This window comes from Petaurus breviceps, unplaced genomic scaffold, assembly GCF_028583685.1.
Source record: "Petaurus breviceps papuanus isolate PSGF00001 unplaced genomic scaffold, PetGlider_PUasm1.0 38, whole genome shotgun sequence".
NCBI classification, from domain to species: Eukaryota; Metazoa; Chordata; class Mammalia; order Diprotodontia; family Petauridae; genus Petaurus; species Petaurus breviceps.
The window spans coordinates 49,332,066-49,349,854 of NW_027186304.1; the positions used below are offsets into that span (position 1 = coordinate 49,332,066).

General features: G+C 37.7%; 1 protein-coding gene across 1 annotated transcript in view; it reads left to right on the plus strand.

Annotated features, from left to right (window-relative positions):
- Positions 1–4,105: 4,105 nt before the first annotated feature.
- The window catches only part of LOC138170229 (meprin A subunit beta-like), a 52,007-nt gene continuing 38,323 nt past the window's right edge, over positions 4,106–17,789 (plus strand). The window contains exons 1-6 of the mRNA XM_069099538.1: positions 4,106–4,168; positions 6,579–6,597; positions 8,594–8,644; positions 8,733–8,776; positions 10,377–10,452; positions 17,074–17,191. Coding sequence (XP_068955639.1) covers positions 4,106–4,168; positions 6,579–6,597; positions 8,594–8,644; positions 8,733–8,776; positions 10,377–10,452; positions 17,074–17,191 — 371 coding nt within the window. The remainder of the gene's footprint in view (positions 4,169–6,578; positions 6,598–8,593; positions 8,645–8,732; positions 8,777–10,376; positions 10,453–17,073; positions 17,192–17,789) is intronic.

Sequence of the window (17,789 nt, forward strand, 5' to 3'; positions counted from 1 at the left end):
GATGACTTAATCTTTCAGTGTGCTAGGGCACTGGTATCATACTGAAACAGAAATGAGGGCGACTGAATCTATGTAAAGATCCCTTTGGGCTGCATATTGACTTAAAAACAACATATCAACATCATCTATGTTCCATTATATTTTTATTTATTTTGTTAAGTATTTCTCAGTTACATTTCAATCTGGTGCTGATCAGTTTTGCATTTGGTACTGTTTTCTGTGCTGTATGGTTTGACACCTGTGCTCTAGGCTCTAGAATCCCAGAGAGGATTTCAACCTGCCTTGGTAGAGGTCATCCTTGGGTTTCCTAAACTAAGTGACATCACAGGTCCAATGCCTATATCCCTTTTTACTGTATTGCTTGATTGAAACTCATTTGCAAGTCAGACATCATTTCTGCATAAAATTTCAATGCTTATTTGAGCCAAAATCTATAGGCCTGCTTAGAATAAGTGTTCTTTCCCTGACAGCCTGGGCAGTTCCCAGAGTGACTGGCTTTTGAGGGTTGAACTTGGCACACTGGGCTTGCCAAGGAGTTTGCCTCTCTGTCCATACTTGTGACCAAGCTTGTTTCCTTGGGTATTAAGATGGGAGGTAGCTTTATAACTTGGCAGCTAGAAATAGGAAAGATTGCTTATTATTTTATCATAGATGCTGTGAAAGCTGATAGACCCCATAGTAGTCCATAGATAAAGATTTTTTAGCAGTCCCTAGATGCATTCAAGTATTAGGATACATGTAAAGACAGCTTTTGGATGAAGCAGATATGGCTTCTTGGAGGACTGAGATTTTCCACTAGTAATAAATTGCTTTCCTATCTACTCTAAATGTAATGAACCTAGAGAAAACCCTTCAATCATTACACTTAAAATGATTGTGATTTGGTTTTTAGCCATACTTCATCGAGGTCTTTCATTAGCCTCCTGCCAGCTACCACCTTAGGTCTTTCAGCAACATTTTTATTTTTGAATTTGTTTGAGAATGATTTTTGGTCTATACCTTCTCCAGGGTATTGCATAGTAAAAAGGGTAAAACAATTCAAAGTTCATATTTGTTTGTCATTAGTTCTTTTTAGTGATTCAAAGTATCCCAGGAATGTCTTCTTTTCACCCTCACTGGTGCCTCTTACCACTTTTCCAGATCAAGTATATAATTAGATTTCTTCAACTCAGAAAATGGGGTCAGTAAAATTAAGACAGATGTGACTGTAGATGCGTTAAAATAGGGATTTTTAACCTGGGGGATCTGTTAACTTAAAAAAATCCCCTGCATTTCAAGAGAACTGATTTCCTCTGTAACTATATCTATCTTATTTCACCCATTAAAAATATTATTTTGAGTAGGAGTCCAGGTGCTTTACCAGACTGTCAAACGGGTTAGAAAACCTGAATTAAAGGATGGGTAGGCAAAGAGGAAAAAGGTGAGGTAAAGAAGAAATGTAAAGAATTGTCTGGTATTTATAAAACTCACCAGTTGCCCTGCATTAATGCCTTTGTGTCTGCAACAGTACAATGGGAATGTTCAGAAATGAAATATGCTACCATTTGCAACACCATATTCTCAAGCTCTAGAGACTCATTGTGAATTATTGAATTTTATAACTCAGTGAGTAAGTAATGAGCAGAATTGGAAAAATCAAAGTTTCATGGTATTATGCACACAGTAGGTGCTTATAGAAGGGGTTGATCTGGGAGTTCACAGTTCAACTTGATGAGGTTACAGGGAGGTGGGCTTCCATTTGAGATTTTTATTGATTATTCCTGTAGAGTCTGTGTGCATGTATTTATGGTGAATTGACTGGTATGAGTTTTTGTGAGCTCAAGGCGAACTTTTGTGAGCCAGAGCTTATAAAAAGGAGGAGAAGGATCAACTGCAGAGTCAGACTTTTTCCCTCTTTGGAGAGATCTGGAGGGGCAGTGGGGAGATGCCCACATAGTGGCATAGAGGTAGCTGGGAGTCACAATGGATAGAGTGTGGGACATAGGGTAGGGAAGACCTGAGTGTGACTCTTGCCTCAGACTTTTACTGGCTATGTGATCCTGGGTAAGTCACTTAATACCTTTGTGCCTTGGTTTCCTCAGCTGTAAAATATGAATAATAACTGTATCTGCCTTACAAAAATGTATCAAATGAGTTAATTTGTGTAAAGGCTTTGTAAAACGTAAAGCAATGTATAAATACTAGCTAACATTATTATTATTTTTGCTCCCCATAGGCAGTGCAGACTAATTCTCACCCTGTTCCCTCAGTTCTAGAGATGGGCCGCCTTTTGGTCCAAAGATAGTAGCAGTTGGGGGTAACAGAGGATCAATTCCTAAACCCAACTATGGATATTGGCAGTGGCTGAGATAAATAATAGCTGTATATTTATGCTGTCACGACTAACTTCACAGGCTGGGGGGCTGTCCAGAGTCTCCTCCTTCCCTTTCTAGAAGCTTGGACTCCAGGCTTATCTTCTCTCTAAGAGGATGCTCTTGCCCAGGCACCCCTCCTCTTTTAAATAGGAGGATGGATCCTGAATATCTCTAGAAGTTGATATTATCAGGGAATACCCTTTATTCTCCTTTACCTAAGAGACTGGGACATATGGTTGAACATATATGCAGCTGCAGTAGATCTCAGTTGCTACCTCTTCATGGCTAGGTGCAGACACTTGGCATCCAATGTATGGGAACATTCATTTGACCATTGTTCCCATCTGCTGCTGTCTCTGGGATTAAAGGAGGAGGGGATGGCCTCTTAGACCCCTTTGGACTAAGTCTGCTCTCAGGTTTAGTCCCACTTTCCCTGCGGATCTTCCCCAAAAGGGAAAGAAGTTGAATAGCACCATATCCTACTTTTTACAGGTCCAGGGCAAAGAGATGGCTTAAGCCCAGCACAGCTCATGCCAACCAGTTCATCTTGAATAAATCCAAGCAGCCTCTACCAGGACATCAAATCAAAGTCTCAAACAAAGCTTCTTCTGCTTACAATACCATCAGATTGACCCTGGAGTTTTCTGATCATTCCCCTATATCAGCACCTACTCTGTGCATAGTACCACGCAGCTTTGATATTTTGAATTATGCTCATTGCTTACTGGTGATAAAATTCAGCAATGATTTGACACAATGGCACAATGGGTCTCTAGAACTTGAGTATGTAGGGAAGCAAATGATAGCATGTTTCATTTCTGAAAATTCCCATAGGATAACAGGTGGCACAAGACTAATCCAGAGGCAACAGGTAAGTTTTCTAATCACCTAGCCATTCCTTATTTTTATTCTCTATCTCATTCTTCTGCTCTTTCCCCCTAACTATCCATTTGTCTAGAAACCAAAATCCCCTTTCAGAATTTGGAGTCAGTGGACCTGGGGTTAATTCACAGCTCTGCTACTTACAATTTGTGTGATTTTGGGGCAATCCTCTTAACCTCTCTGAGCTTCACTTTCCAAACTAGTAAAATGAGACATTTGGACTGGCCCCTAAGTTTTCTTCCACTCTAATTTTGTGTCTTCTTATGTCTTTTCTTTTATTTCTCTCTCCCTCTTGATATCCTTGAAAAGGAAAAAGAAAGGTTGATTTTTCAACTGATCCTTTTTTTATAAGCCCAGTGCAAAGGAAGTGTAGAAAGTCAATATTTGGCTACACCCTACAACATCCCAAGAGAAGTAATTTAGACTCAGTGGACCTGTATAGCCTCTGTAAGAAGATGTAAAAAAAGTCCCTCATGGGCTCACCTCCCTTGTAACATCCAAGTAACATCAATCAGTCAACAAGTATTTATTGGACACTACTGATTAGCATATTGTAATGATGACTTGATGAATCGAAGAACAGACATGTAGTTTAAAATTAATTGCTGACTTTTTTTATCATATATGATTTACTGTTATTCACCAGGAAATAAAGATTAGATATTTAACCTCCCAGACTGGCACCACCCAGAGCCTTGTCTCTCGAAAACAAATGGGATAAACTATGCAATTTCAGAACAGTGCTAGGTTTAATGAACTTTAATCTACACTATGCCTCACACAGGTCAAAGGCTACAATTTATGATGCTTGCCTCTTTATAACTAAAATCCATTTGGAATTTCTTGCAACTCTCTGCTAGGAGTGCAACATGGATTCATGGTGTTTGCCTTGGCTTTTGCTGGGTGAGGTTCTCTTCGTGCTCTCTGGTCTGGTAAGCAATCAAAAGCCATACACTACAAGATATATGGAAAGTAAAGGAAAACTAACAAGCATACTGGTGGGCAGGTGGGGCAGTGGTACTATGAAAACTTTACAAAACATCTTCCCAGTTCATGTGACTTTTTCCTGTTCTGAAATGAATCTGGTCTTTACTTGGCATTTCTTTTTTTTAATTAAAAACATTTTTTTTTTCTTTGTGGAGGGCAATTGGGGTTAAGTAACTTGCCCAAGGTCACATGGCTAGGGTTGTGTGTGTGTGTGTGTGTGTGTGTGTGTGTGTTAAGTGTCTGAGGCGAGATCTGAACTCAGGTCCTCCTGACTCGGGGTCCGGCACTCTACACACTGCACCACCTAGCTGCCCCTTTACTTGGCATTTTGAGCCTGTTTTCAGAAATTTCATGTTGTTCTGAACATACCAATTGATTTCGAAAAATTTGTTTGTCTAAAGAAACAAAAGACCTGAGGAAAATGTGACTTCGAAATATGTTGAGTAGTGGGTTTTGAGGCATTCATCACTTTTATGCATAGCAATTTTTTTTAAAAGGAGAGGAATGAATTTCTTTCTTTGCTATGTGCATATAAAGCCTTGCTGATTACAAAACTCTTTCACATACCTTGTTTTGCGTGAGCCCTGTAAAGATCTTATGGCAATAGGTAGATCTAGTATTATTATTCTAATTTAACAGATCAGGAAACTGAACTTCAGAGAAGGTAAGTGACTTATCCCCAAGATCCCACAGGTAGTAAATAGTAGAGTATCAAGTCTTTTGATTTTACTGTAGTGTTCTTTTATCCCTATATTTCAGTTTGGGGAATGAACCTGTTGGATTATTTAACCTTACATGAACCTATTAAAAAGACCTCCTAGTATGAAGTTACCAATTCTTCAAGTAGTTTATTTTGCTTTTGGATATCTCTGATTTTTGGAAGTCTGTCCTTACACTGAACTGAAAGATGCCTCTTTGCAGTTTTCCCCTAACGTTCATATTTCTGCTTATTTCATATTGGAACCCTTCAAATACTTCAGGGAAGCTTTCTTTCATGTCCCCTCAACTATCCCTCAGATTAATCATTTCCATTTCTATCAATCAATCCTTGAATAAAATCAACTCCAGGCCTTTCACCATTCTGATCACTATTCTCTAGAATCTCTCTATGCTGTCAGTGTTCTTCCTAAAATGTGTGCCTCAAACTGAACTTCAAATGGTGTCCAAGAGCACATGAAAATGGAGCCATCACCCCTTTGTTTTTCACTCATTCTTACCTAATGAGATTCTTTATAATTTACAGTGTTAATTTTGATTTCTTTACCTTCCTAATAAAAATATATTTTATTGCTATATCTTTTTATATATCTTACATTTTTATCTGTGAAATACATCACTTATAACAAAGAATAAAGATGAGAAAAGAAAAAAGAAAAATTTATCAACACCAAACAACACATCAAAAAATTACAATGTTATATGAAGTTTCCACACCCATCGTCTCTTACCTCTGCAAAGAAAGAGGGAGAGTTTCTTCTTATATCACTTCTTTGAGGGTAAGGTTGGTCATTATAATTTCACAGTACTCAGTTTCAAATGCTTTTGCTCTTATGATTTTATATTATGATTACAAATGTTATGAATACCATTTTCCTGGTTTCACTTACTTTACTTTGTCTCAGTTTATAGAAATTGTCCTATATGTCTCTGTAGTCATCTTGTGCAAAATTTTTTAAAGCATTCCATTACCAGGTGGCTAGGTGGTACAGTGAATAGAGTACCGGCCCTGGAATCAGAAGGATCTGAGTTCAAATCTGGCCTCAGACACTTAACACTTACTAGCCATGTGACCTTGGGCAAGTCACTTAACCCCAATTGCCCTGCATTCCCCCCCCCCCGCCACAAAAAAGAAAAAAAAGCATTCTATCACATTCCTATATTATGACTTGGTTAACCATTTTCCAATATATGGTTACTGATGTTGTTCTTTGGCATTACAAAAAGTGCTGCTATACATATTTTGATGTATATATGTTGGGAGCCTTTCTTTTTTCATTCATCTCCTTGGTGATGCTTATCAGTGAGATGTCTGGGTCAAAGGGTAAGGACATTTTCATGACTTTCTTCACATTTTTCCAAATTACTTTCCTGAATGATCAAGTGATTGCTCCATCAATGGTGTATTAATGTGCCCCATGGTTTAACATTTTTAAAAAAATGACAATCATCCAAGTAAAAACTCAGTTTAGATTCTCAAATTTCCTGAAGGTTAGTTATCAAAGGGCAAAGAAATGATACTAGTGAGATAACAAATGAATGCTTTTATTACTATATAGAACAGCAGTAAGACCAAGAAAAACACTGATAAATCTTGATAATGATGATAATATGTTCTTCTCTCTTTTTTTCCCTCAGAAAACCTCAGAAAACTTTGGTGAGTCATCTGTTGACTTATGTTCTCATTTAGCACTTCTGATGACGCATGACTTCATGTATAGTGTGGCTGCTAGATGGTGCAGTTGGTAAAGTACTGGATTTGTAGTCAAGAAGACTTGTTTTCAAATCTTGCATCAGATACTTTCTACTTGTGTGACCCTGAGCAAGTCACTTAACCATTTTTTTAACCTCAATTTCGTCATCTGTAAGATGGAAATATTAGAGTTTCAATGAGGCTCAAATAAAATATGTAGAGCACTTTGCAATACTTAATGTGCTATGCAAACACTAGCAATTATTATTATTATTCCTCCACTGGTACATATTAAAACCCCTCTACATCTTAGTGGATGGCTTCAGTCTTACCTATGGTGCTCAGCATTCATCACTTGGCAGATAGCTCTCTGTTGAGAAACCTTTCCAAACTTAGTAAGACCACATAAGACTGCTGGGCCTATCATAAAGAAGCATTGAAAACCTAGGGTCACATCTAGACCGTGATGAGACACCAGAGTGTGCGTTGAGTTGAGGGAGTTCTAGTCTTATTTATGCTACGTGAAAAAGAAAATAATCCCTGCATGACAGCCATCATCATTCCCTAGGAATGCCCTGAAGCTGAATGACCCCCACTGTGTCTGTGTACCAGGACTTCAGCAGCAGCCAGTAATAAGTTGGGGACACACGACTGTGGCTTGGATCCAAACACTGAGCTGTAGCAATAACAACAACAAATTGTGCTTTTTATCGCGTTTTAAGGTTTGTAAAGCACTTCATGTATGTTGTCTCATTTGATCCTTACAACAAGACTGTTGTAAGGTTGGGAGACAGGGGAGGGATTAAACATTTATATAGTGTCAGCTGTGTGCTAGGCACTATATTGGACACATTATAAATATTACCTAATTTAATAATAATCACGTCTACCTAAGGGCTACCTACAAATCTGATGCTATTATTAGATCTTACTTGTTTTGCTGTCATTGTTCAGTTGTTTCAGTCATGTTCACCTTTTCGTGACCACATTAGGAGCTTTCTTGGCAAAGACAACTGCAGTGGTTTGCCATTTCCTTCTCTAAACTCATTTTATAGATGATGAAATTGAGGTGAATAGGGTTAAGTGACTTGACCAGGGCTACACAGCTAATAAGTGTTTGAGGACAGATTTGAACTCGGGAAGATGAGTCTTCCTGATTCCAATCCTGGCACTCTATCTATTGTGCCACATAGCTGCCCTACTTGTTAGGAAAATGCTATTATCATCCCATTTTACAGATGAGAAAATTGAGGCTTAGGTTAAAATATTTGACTAGGGTCACACAGTGTCTGAGGTTAGATTTAAATAAAGGATTGTCTGATTCTAAGCCCCATGTACTATCTACTCTACCATGCTGCCCCCTTGTAAATCATGATAGTTTATTTTCTTGTATCTTAAATAGTTTGTGATTTTGATGGGCTGTTATATCACTCTTCATGAAAAATAAAAAAAGAAGCAGGAAAGATGGGCTCTGTCACCAAATATGACATTCCACTCCTATTTAGCTGTGTGCATATAGAGTGATCAGAAAAATTGTGCTCTCCCCCCTCCCCCCCAGGAATTTAGAAGGCAATTGAAGCTTATCCTGGAAGCTTTGTTCTGTACCATTTACTAAAAGCTCCAGTCTATATTGCAGTGTTCACATATGGACAAGTCAAGGCTGACTGCATCAGTCTGCAGCAGCTGGTTCCAACTTGGTTTCAATTCAATGCAGCCTGTCTGTATCAACCAAACTTCTTCCAAAACTGGCTTCCATCTTGCCCAGAAGGATCCATTTGTTATCAACTGTATTGATTTATTCCTAAAGTTAGTGCTCAAGGGAAATAGGAAAACAGAGTACATGATGTGACCCTAGTAGCATGAGCTATAGTTTCATGGCAAGGTGACCTAAAGATTTTCTCTCCTCCTAAACACAGAAGCCAAGGTTAACCTTGGCTCTTTTGTTTTTTGGTCTTTTTAGTAATAGATGTAGATGGCGGCAAGGACAAGGACATATTTGACATCAATGAAGGTTTGTGTATTTCTTTCCTTTGAAAATCCCACATGCTTGGATAAGGTTCTACCCATTTGCTAATGTCAGGTCTTGTCTTGCCACTCAGCTTTGGGACTGAACCTTTTTGAGGGAGACATCAATCTTGAGGGGGTGAGTTGGCATGATGCAGTTATGTTAATAATTCTATTGGCTAACGAAAGCTAAAATATTACCTCTTTGAAGCTCATCTATCAGTGCGAGGGTATGTTAACCCTAATCATTGAAGGCTGCACAGAATCAAAGGGAATCATTTAGTGCATTTGCACAAGACTTCCTGAACAAATTGTTCTGGGAAAAATGACTTGATACATATTAATGCCATCATCATACTGTGATTTGCTGTAAATTATTTCCAAGGCCATCATCATTTGCCACATGTAGTTGGACTGTATTGATCTCGACTTGATAGTCTTAATTGTTTTTTATTGATAACTTGCATTTTTACATTGCTTTCATTTCAAATATATGTTTTTCCTCCTCTACTGACCATTGAACCATCTCTTGTAGCAAGGAGTAAAAAAGAGCAAAGAAAAAGCAATTCAGCTAAACTAACCTACAGCAGCTAAGTTTGAAAGTGCATTCCATGTTCCACATCCATAGTGCCCCATCTGTGCAACAAAGGGAGAGAGAGGTAGATTCTCAGTTCTTTTCTAGGACCAAGCTTCTTGGTTATTATAATTATGTATAAGCTTAATAAATTTTTATCAGATTGTCAACCTGGAAGGTTTTAATTATACAATAAAACCTTACCAATTCAGATGAATTAAAGAAAGATCAGTTCAAATTAGTTTTTTTAAAGTCTAAATATAAAAATACTTTGAAAGGGCATAGTTTATTAATTTCAATAATGTCTATCAATCAACAATTGTTTACTAAGTCTCTGTATATGTGACGCATTGTACTAGGAATTAGGGATACAAAACCAAAAATGAAAATGTCTCTCCCCTCAAGGATTTTATGTTCTACAATAAGGACTAAACTAAAAAAATGTTGCTTCATAGAGATCCTACCAGATCCATAAAGTCAATAGGCTTGAATAATAGTATAACAGTTAGTCAATCGGTAATTGGAATATTTTTTTAATGAAAAGCCATAGCAGGGTTTTAAGAATGCTTGAAAATATTTTATTTGCAGAAATAACTGGCCGTGTAACCTTGAGCAAGTTACTTAACCCTGATTGCTTAAAAAAAAAAGAAAAGAAAATATTTTATTTGCTTAACCACTGTAAACACATAGCTCTCTCTCTTTTAAACATTTTTTATTTATTAAGCACACTCCATTTTCATAGTGCAGTGGTAGACTTTAATCAAGAATATGCCTGAAGTATTGTGAATTCTGAAATAGGCTAGCTCAGAATAATATGCATTTGCCACTTGCATACAATTATTTAGCTATACTGGGTGCAAGAAATCTCACTATAACTTTTTTGCCAATGGTGATTGAATTTCTCCCATAATCATTGCTAGACAAGCTTTGCATGTCTCTTTTCCAAACAGTCCTCCCCCAAATCAGTTCTATAGCTGCACTATTCTGCTCCTGAAATCTTACTCAATCATTGGAGAACAACAGTCATACAGGCAGAGATGATTTGTTTCCCTGGATGTTTGGGAGATTCCTAAACTGCCTCTTTTCCTGGAACAAACACCTATCCTTCTCCAAGTTGCTGCCTAATCTCAAGATAAGGACATTCTGTGTTTATTTTACTTTTCAGAGACAAAGAAATTCCATTGTTGGTGATCAATATAGATGGCCTCACATCATCCCTTATGTCCTTGAAGACAGTCTGGGTAAGTATATCATTTTGCTTAGAGTTCTTATCCTTTCACCCTCTATCCCAGATTCTGGCCTCGTTCGAACTCTAGGCTGTAGGTGACAGGAGCTGTTGAGTTCAGACACCCTTTAATTGAAGACAAATACTTTTTTTTTTCACTCCAGAATGGAAGTGAGCTGGGGAGAGAAATGGAGGCAGGCACAAAAAGCATAGATCTGTCTCTGTTATTCAGTTTCATAAAAGAAAGCTATGATCACCAAAGTCTCTCCTAGTCCTAAGATCTCTAAACCCTAACAGTACATAGCCCCTTTCTAGAGTCAGTTAAATGGAATACTGATATGACTGGTCAGATACATTGGATAAAAATACTCAGAAGCATAGTTACAAATATATTTCTATTTAACATTAACAAAAAATTTCTTCTATTACTCTTTCAAAAAACTACCAGAAGAGTCCATTGGAACTCTATCTGTTATTATTATTGGTGAAACTTTCTAAAATTGGAGCACTTTGTAATAATCTTCTCCTTCCTTTGGACCTAGGGAATCAGTGTAATATAGTGGGAAGAGCTTTGAAGTCACAGGAATTCAAGGACATTAGTTTAAATCCTGACTCTACCATTTACTTCTTATGGGACTCTGGGCAACAATAATTGTAGTAGTTTAGCATTTGTATGTTACATGTAGGTTTTCAAGCTGCTTTACAAATATTATCTCATAATGGTGGAAATTAGAGAAGTTAACAGAAAACAAAGGAATAAAAAGTTTATTTTGCTGGGGAATTTATGTAGAGGTTTGATCAATCCAGGGATGGTACTTTTATACCATTTTTGATTGAAATAACATAGTTTGGATTCCATGAATTCATTATTGTGAGTGCTAGTTCTGTGGGATTGTTGCCCATGGCCTCTCATTAGTTCTACACAAAGAAGCTATCTTCTAGAGACTTCTTCTAGATCTCTTAACATCATATAGATGCAAGTGCAACCCTTGGGTTATTCATATGCTATCTCTTCTTTTTGATACCTGACAAATCATCCTCTTTCCAGTTGAACATCTTCTGGATGATATATCTTGAGCAAAATCTTGTCCATAAGTCATTACTGGTAATATATTGCAACCCACATACATGTACTTTTCATTTCTCTATTACAATTTAGGTCACCCACAATTTTGACTCGTTGAAGACCATGGTCCTTCATGATTATTAGCCATATAGCAACACTGAGATACTGCAAAAATGTGGTGCTAAAACATTCATTTCAGTGTCAGTGAGAAGCTTACGATAATTGAAAGTGCTGTATAATCTCCCAAATCCAATCCAGTTTGCTATCTTTTTCCTCTTCAGTTCTAGACCCAGCTCACTTTCCATTTGCATAAGACTTTAAATTTAATTCCATGTCATAATCTGAGTAATACATAATTTTTCTTGTGTAAAAATCAATTACTGATCTTTTTGGAATAGCTATGGATCTCATTGCATCCATACATCAAGGAATTTTGTTTTATCTTAACTTTTGAATGTGAGATACTTTGTTAGAAGAGAGTCTTCAAGGTTGTATTTTGTATCACCAAATATGGATAGAACAATTTTCTTTAGTAATCAATAAACAAAGCAAGATCATGTAATCTCTTTATCTTTTCATCTATTATGAGACTGAGAAGGTGTGGTCTGCCACAATAATCTATGAAAGTCTGCCTGCTCCCATTTCATATTTCCAGCAAGGATGTTATCAAGGAACATAGCATATTTTCATAAAGATTTTGTAGAAATGAGAAAGTAAGCATGCAGCCAGTTGTTGCTAATACCTTCTTGGTTGCCTTTGGTTGGGTCTGGGAGTGGTGGGGATTGGTAACAATGCTATTAATAATATTTTTTCTTTTTGCATTCTCTCCCATCTGAGATATATTGAATATCGGTTTCTCAGTGCTTTCAAAATTGTGTTGTGTTCAGCATAAATTTCTTCTGCATTTATTTTGTCTGGTTCAGGCAGTCTTCATGACTTCATTTTCTTAAGTGCTATTCCTTATATGTCATATTGGGTCCTTAGATGTTAGAGTCCAAATGTGGTAGTTCTACTATCATTGATTATGAAATGCAATATTATAGAGATATTGTTGAATCTGAATTAACCCAATTATTGTCCTTCTTCCAAATTAATTTTGGGGTCTAGTTAAATCTCATGCCAAACTTTCTTTGGGTTTGTTTTCCCTTCCACTGCTTTTCAGTATGCTCTAAATTTTATCCTATTTGGTTCCATAGTCAATTGCAAATGAACTTACACTCAAAATTGTTTTTACTCTTGGTTACCAAGTCTTTCTGCTCAGCAAAGAGATCACCGTTTGCTAAGTAGCTTCTGGAGAATCTGTGAGCAGTCCTTCCATTTAGCTGTGGCTTCTTTTATATTTTCTATTTTAATTCACAGTGATGTTCAGTTCCTCTAGTAGTCTATCAACTTACTGCTCATTGACAAAGTCTTCTCTTTAGCCTTCTAACAATTTAGGCTTAAACTGTCTGTGGATCATCTGAAAGCTGTGATTACTTTCACCCACTGCCTTCTTTTTTGCTATTGTATCCCATCAATAGAGAAGGGGAAGGGGTCGACCCTGTTTGAATAGTCGTTTTATGTTTTTCTTTGTTTATGAGGTGCTGTGTCCAGTTACCAGCTTATAGGATGAAGCATCTGTATTCAGTCAGTGTGGTCCATAGACAAACAAATTTTGTTTCCATTATTATTGTAAATATTTTTCTAGCTTGTGAGGTCATGCCGGGACTTGTGTTCCATTGTTTATTGTTTTCCATTATCCCATCTTTCAAAAGTTCAGAGGCATTTGACTAGGCCTTTTTTGCTCTAGCCTGGAGATGAAAATTTAACTTTGGAGGGGTATAGTATTCAACTATTCTCTTTTTGAGCATCTTTTTTGTCATTCAGATCAGGGACCTTGATTCCTCTTAATTTTAACAACAATAATGGCCAATATTTATATAGTGCTTTAAGGTTTGCCAAGCTTTTTTCCAAATAGCATCTCATTTTATCCCCACAGCAATCTTGGGAGGTAGGTTCTATTATTCTTTCCATTTTTATAGATGAGAAAACAGGAAAATTGAATTCAATAGGATTCTAGAAGACTAAAGTGGTACTTTAAGCAGAGGAGTACTCATAGAATCTTTAACCCTATGTGATCCTAATGAACTGAATTATATTTATTCATGTAGACCAAATCAGAAGATTTTATGTGCTTTAATATTTTATTATTCAAGGCATGGCATTGGAATTAAAGTCCTTAACATTTTATTGATACCTTTTCTTTTTATGTCATTGTTATTTCTGAGATTTTCTCCCTCAAAATTCACAATAAGCACCTCCCCCAAAGAAAAACTGATAAACAAAACCAATCAACACGTACGTAGACCTTGTCTAACAGTTTATGTGACATTCTACATCTGCCATGGCTCCCTACTACACAGAGGAGAGAAATACATCTTATCACCTATTCTCTCTATAGAATAGATATAATGAATAGAAGAGCTGTTATGGGTCTATAAAGTGATATAGAATAGAGTTGCTGTAATGTATACTTATAATAGCTATACCATCACTCAGAATTTGGGACTATTTAATTGAAAAAAAGATATTTATACAGCACCTATTTTGTTCAATGAGGCAATGAAGAAGAATTTAATAATAGTCAACAAGTATTTATTAAGCACTAAGTATGTGCCAGTAAGTTGATAAAAATTTATTAAGCTCTTACTATTTACAAGGCATTGTTTTAAACACTGAGGATGCAAAGAAAGGTAAATGGCCATCCTTGTTCTCAGGAAACTTAGTAGAACCGGGGAGAACTGGATTACGCACAATCAAGCTCTCTGTAGGATAAATTTGAAATAATCAGTAGAGGTAGGGCACTAGAATTAAGGAAACAGGTACAGTGTTGTGCTCTGAGGACACAAAGTAGAGCTCACATTTTAATGGGAGGGGGCACAACATCCAAAATTAATCTACATACAAGATATTTTTAGTATAAATGGAAACCAATCTTGGAGGAAAGGCACTAGCCCTGGAATGGGTTTGGAGGTGAGGTGGGGAATTTGGAAAGGGCTCTTGCAAATGATGAATTTGGAAACGGAGTCTTTAAAGAAGCCAGGGCAGCTGGGAAATGGGAATGAATAAGGAGAGCAATCTATGCCCAGTTTGGGGATGGGGGTGAGGAAGTGTGAGAGAAAAAGAGACAAGAAAAGGAGACGAGTGTCTATTTGAGGAATAGCAAGAAGGCCAGTGTGGCTGCATCTTAGAGAATGTAGGTAGGGGTAAAGTATAAGAAAACTGGGGAGGTAGGAGATGCCAGGTTATAAAGGGAGCCCCTGGAGTTTATCAGGTAGGGAGGTGACCTGGTTAGATCTGTGCTGTAGGAAAATCACTTGGGTAGCTAGCTACAAGGATGATCGATAGGAATAGGGAGAAACTGAGGTAAGTAGACCCACTAGCAAGCTATTGCAGTAAGAACTCACATTTGTATTGCTAGTTATAATTCATAAGCCATTTTTATGTATTATTTCATTTGATCCTCCCAATGACAGTTTAAGTAGTGGGAATGTTATCACTTTCATTTTGTAGATGAGGAAACTTATCCCCTGAAAGTTAAGTACCACATAGCTGGGTCCAATCTGAATTTGCTTCCTGCTGCACCATTGTCTAAGTGTACTGGGCCTCAATGTGTTTATAATCTACCTAAGGAGCTCCTAATTTATTAACCTAAAGTAGGAAAATGACAGCAAAGGAGTGACAAAGAAATGTTTATAAGTAAACTGAGGAGAAATACTGATCTGAAGGAAGGATGGACTGGAAAGAGCAGAGTGGAGAGTGTAAGAACTGTTAGAAATCTATTTCATGGCATATTAATCTGAATTTTTACAAGGCAACTTGTAAAAGGTCTAGTTGACAGAGTGCTGAGCCTGGAGTCAGGAATACCTTAGTTCAAATTTAACTTCAGATATAAACTAACTTTGTGACCCTGGGCAAGGCACTTAACCACTGCCTGTCTCAGTTTCCTCAAGTGTAAAATGGGAACAGTAATGGTACCTACCTCCCAGGGCTGTTGTGAGATATTTGTAAAAGCAGTTAGCCTAGTGTCTGACACATATTAGACACTTAATAAATATTTTGTTCCCTCTTTTTTAGGAAGGTAATAGGGGCAAAAGAGAAGAGGAAACAGATTTAAGACAGGTTTCAGGAGTGAGATTGACATCATAGGGACAGGGATATGGACTGGATCTGTGATTTCATTAGTATAGAAAACTTCCAAGTTATGAAGCTCCCTCTATCAATGCAGGTTGACACATTTTTTGCAATTTGTAGTCTTAGAGAGTCGATTAGATCACCGAGAAGCCATGTGACTTGTTCAGGGGCCCTCAGACAATACATGTCCGAGGTGTGATTTGAACCCAGGTATTCCTGACTCTGAGGCCAGCTCTCTAGCCACTATTGACTATTGTCTTTCAAAGTGATTAGAGCTGAGAGCAGGGCAGCTAGGTAGCACAGTAGATAGAGCGCTGGGCCTGGAGTCAGGAAGATTCATCTTTCTGAGTTCAAACCTGACTTCAGACACTAACTGTATGACCCTGGACAAGTCACTTAACCTCCTTTACCTCAGTTTCCTTATGTGTAAAATGAGCTGGAGAAAGAAATGGAAAACTAGTATCTTTACCAAGAAAAACCTAAATTGGGTCACAAAGAATCATAAATGACTAAAAACAAATGACAGAGCTGAGAAGTGAAGAAATAGCGAGAGTTATTATAAAATGGGGAAAAGAGCGGATGATGGTATTGCTGACAGATATAATGATGTAAGAAGGAGGAGCAGTTTTAGAGAGAAGATGACAAGCTCCTTTTTGGACAAGTTGAATTTGAGAGGTAGATGAAACATCTAAGCAGAGACGTCCTGTAGATGTCTTTACATGAGTCTTTAGCTAAGAAGAAAGGGTTAAAATAGCTCCTGGTTCAGTGGATAGAGCAGTGAGCCTCAAGACTTGAATTAAAATCTAACCCCAGAAGGTATTTATGTGATCGTAGGTAAGTCACTTTACCTCTGTTTGCCTCAGTTTCCTTAACTGTAAAATTAGGATTGGAATAGCACCTACCTCTCAAGGATGTTGTGAGGATCAAATGAGATAATAGGGAAACATATTTAGCATGGTGCGTGGTATGCAGGAAACACAGTATAAATAATCTCATGGTGCTGCTGCTGATGTTTAGGACTCATCTGCACAGAGGCTGAGGTTGAAGCTAAGGAATTGAAAGAATCTGCCAAAAGAGAGAAAGAGAAGAAGCCTGAGGACAGAACATGGAGGATACCCATGTTAAAGGATTAGGATGAGGGTAGAGAACAAGTGAAGAAGACAAAGGAGAGGTGAGAGGTAGGGGAAGAACCAGGAGGAAATGGTATCTCTGAAGAAGGGGGAGCCGCTGAGAGTGTCAAAAGCTGCAGAGGGTCTGACAATGACGCCTGACAAAGGACCTTTGGCTTTGATCATGGTGGCCTTTGAGGGACATGGTTTAGCTCAGGGGAGAAAGTCCAGCTCTAAATCTAATCTTGGTGGTTAACAAGCACTGTTTTTGTCTCCTCTTTTTCTTCAGATATGAATGCTAAAGGAGTTATCCTGAATGCATTTGAACGGTACCGTTTAAAAACCTGCATTGACTTTAAGCCATGGGAAGGGGAAGATAACTATATTTCAGTGTTCAAAGGAAGTGGGTAAGAGAAAGATCTGACATTGTAAGAACTTTCTGAAAACTGGGGGCCTTTAGCATGTTGCAAATCAGAGGAATTACCGCCCCCCCCCCTCCCCAGACCTTATCGTTCTGTGTTGCCTATGTTTGACTTGGGATAGAGTGGATAGAGCGTCAGGCCTGGAGTCAGGAAGACTCATCTTTCTGATTTCAAATCTGACCTTAGACACTTGCTAGCTGTGTGACTCTGGGCAAGTCACTTGACCCTGTTTGCCTTAGTTTCTTGTCTGTAAAATGAGCTGGAGAAGAAAATGACAAACTAGGAAGACAGGGAAGGAGGAGTGATACAGATCTTATTAAAATAAACAAACAAGCAAAAACCAAGCCAAAACAAACAAACAAAACCCAGAAGTTTATTATATACTTATCTCTAATACCTACACCCCCAACACCCAAACTAAGGAACAAGGAAACTAAGAGGGTAAATTTTCCTTCTTCTCTCTCATGTAGGTATGACTGTCTGCCATTGATGTTTATTATAATCTAATTTTACCCATTTGTTAAGCACCTACAATGTGTACAACACCATGTTAGACATGGTAAGGATGCAGCTGATAAAGACA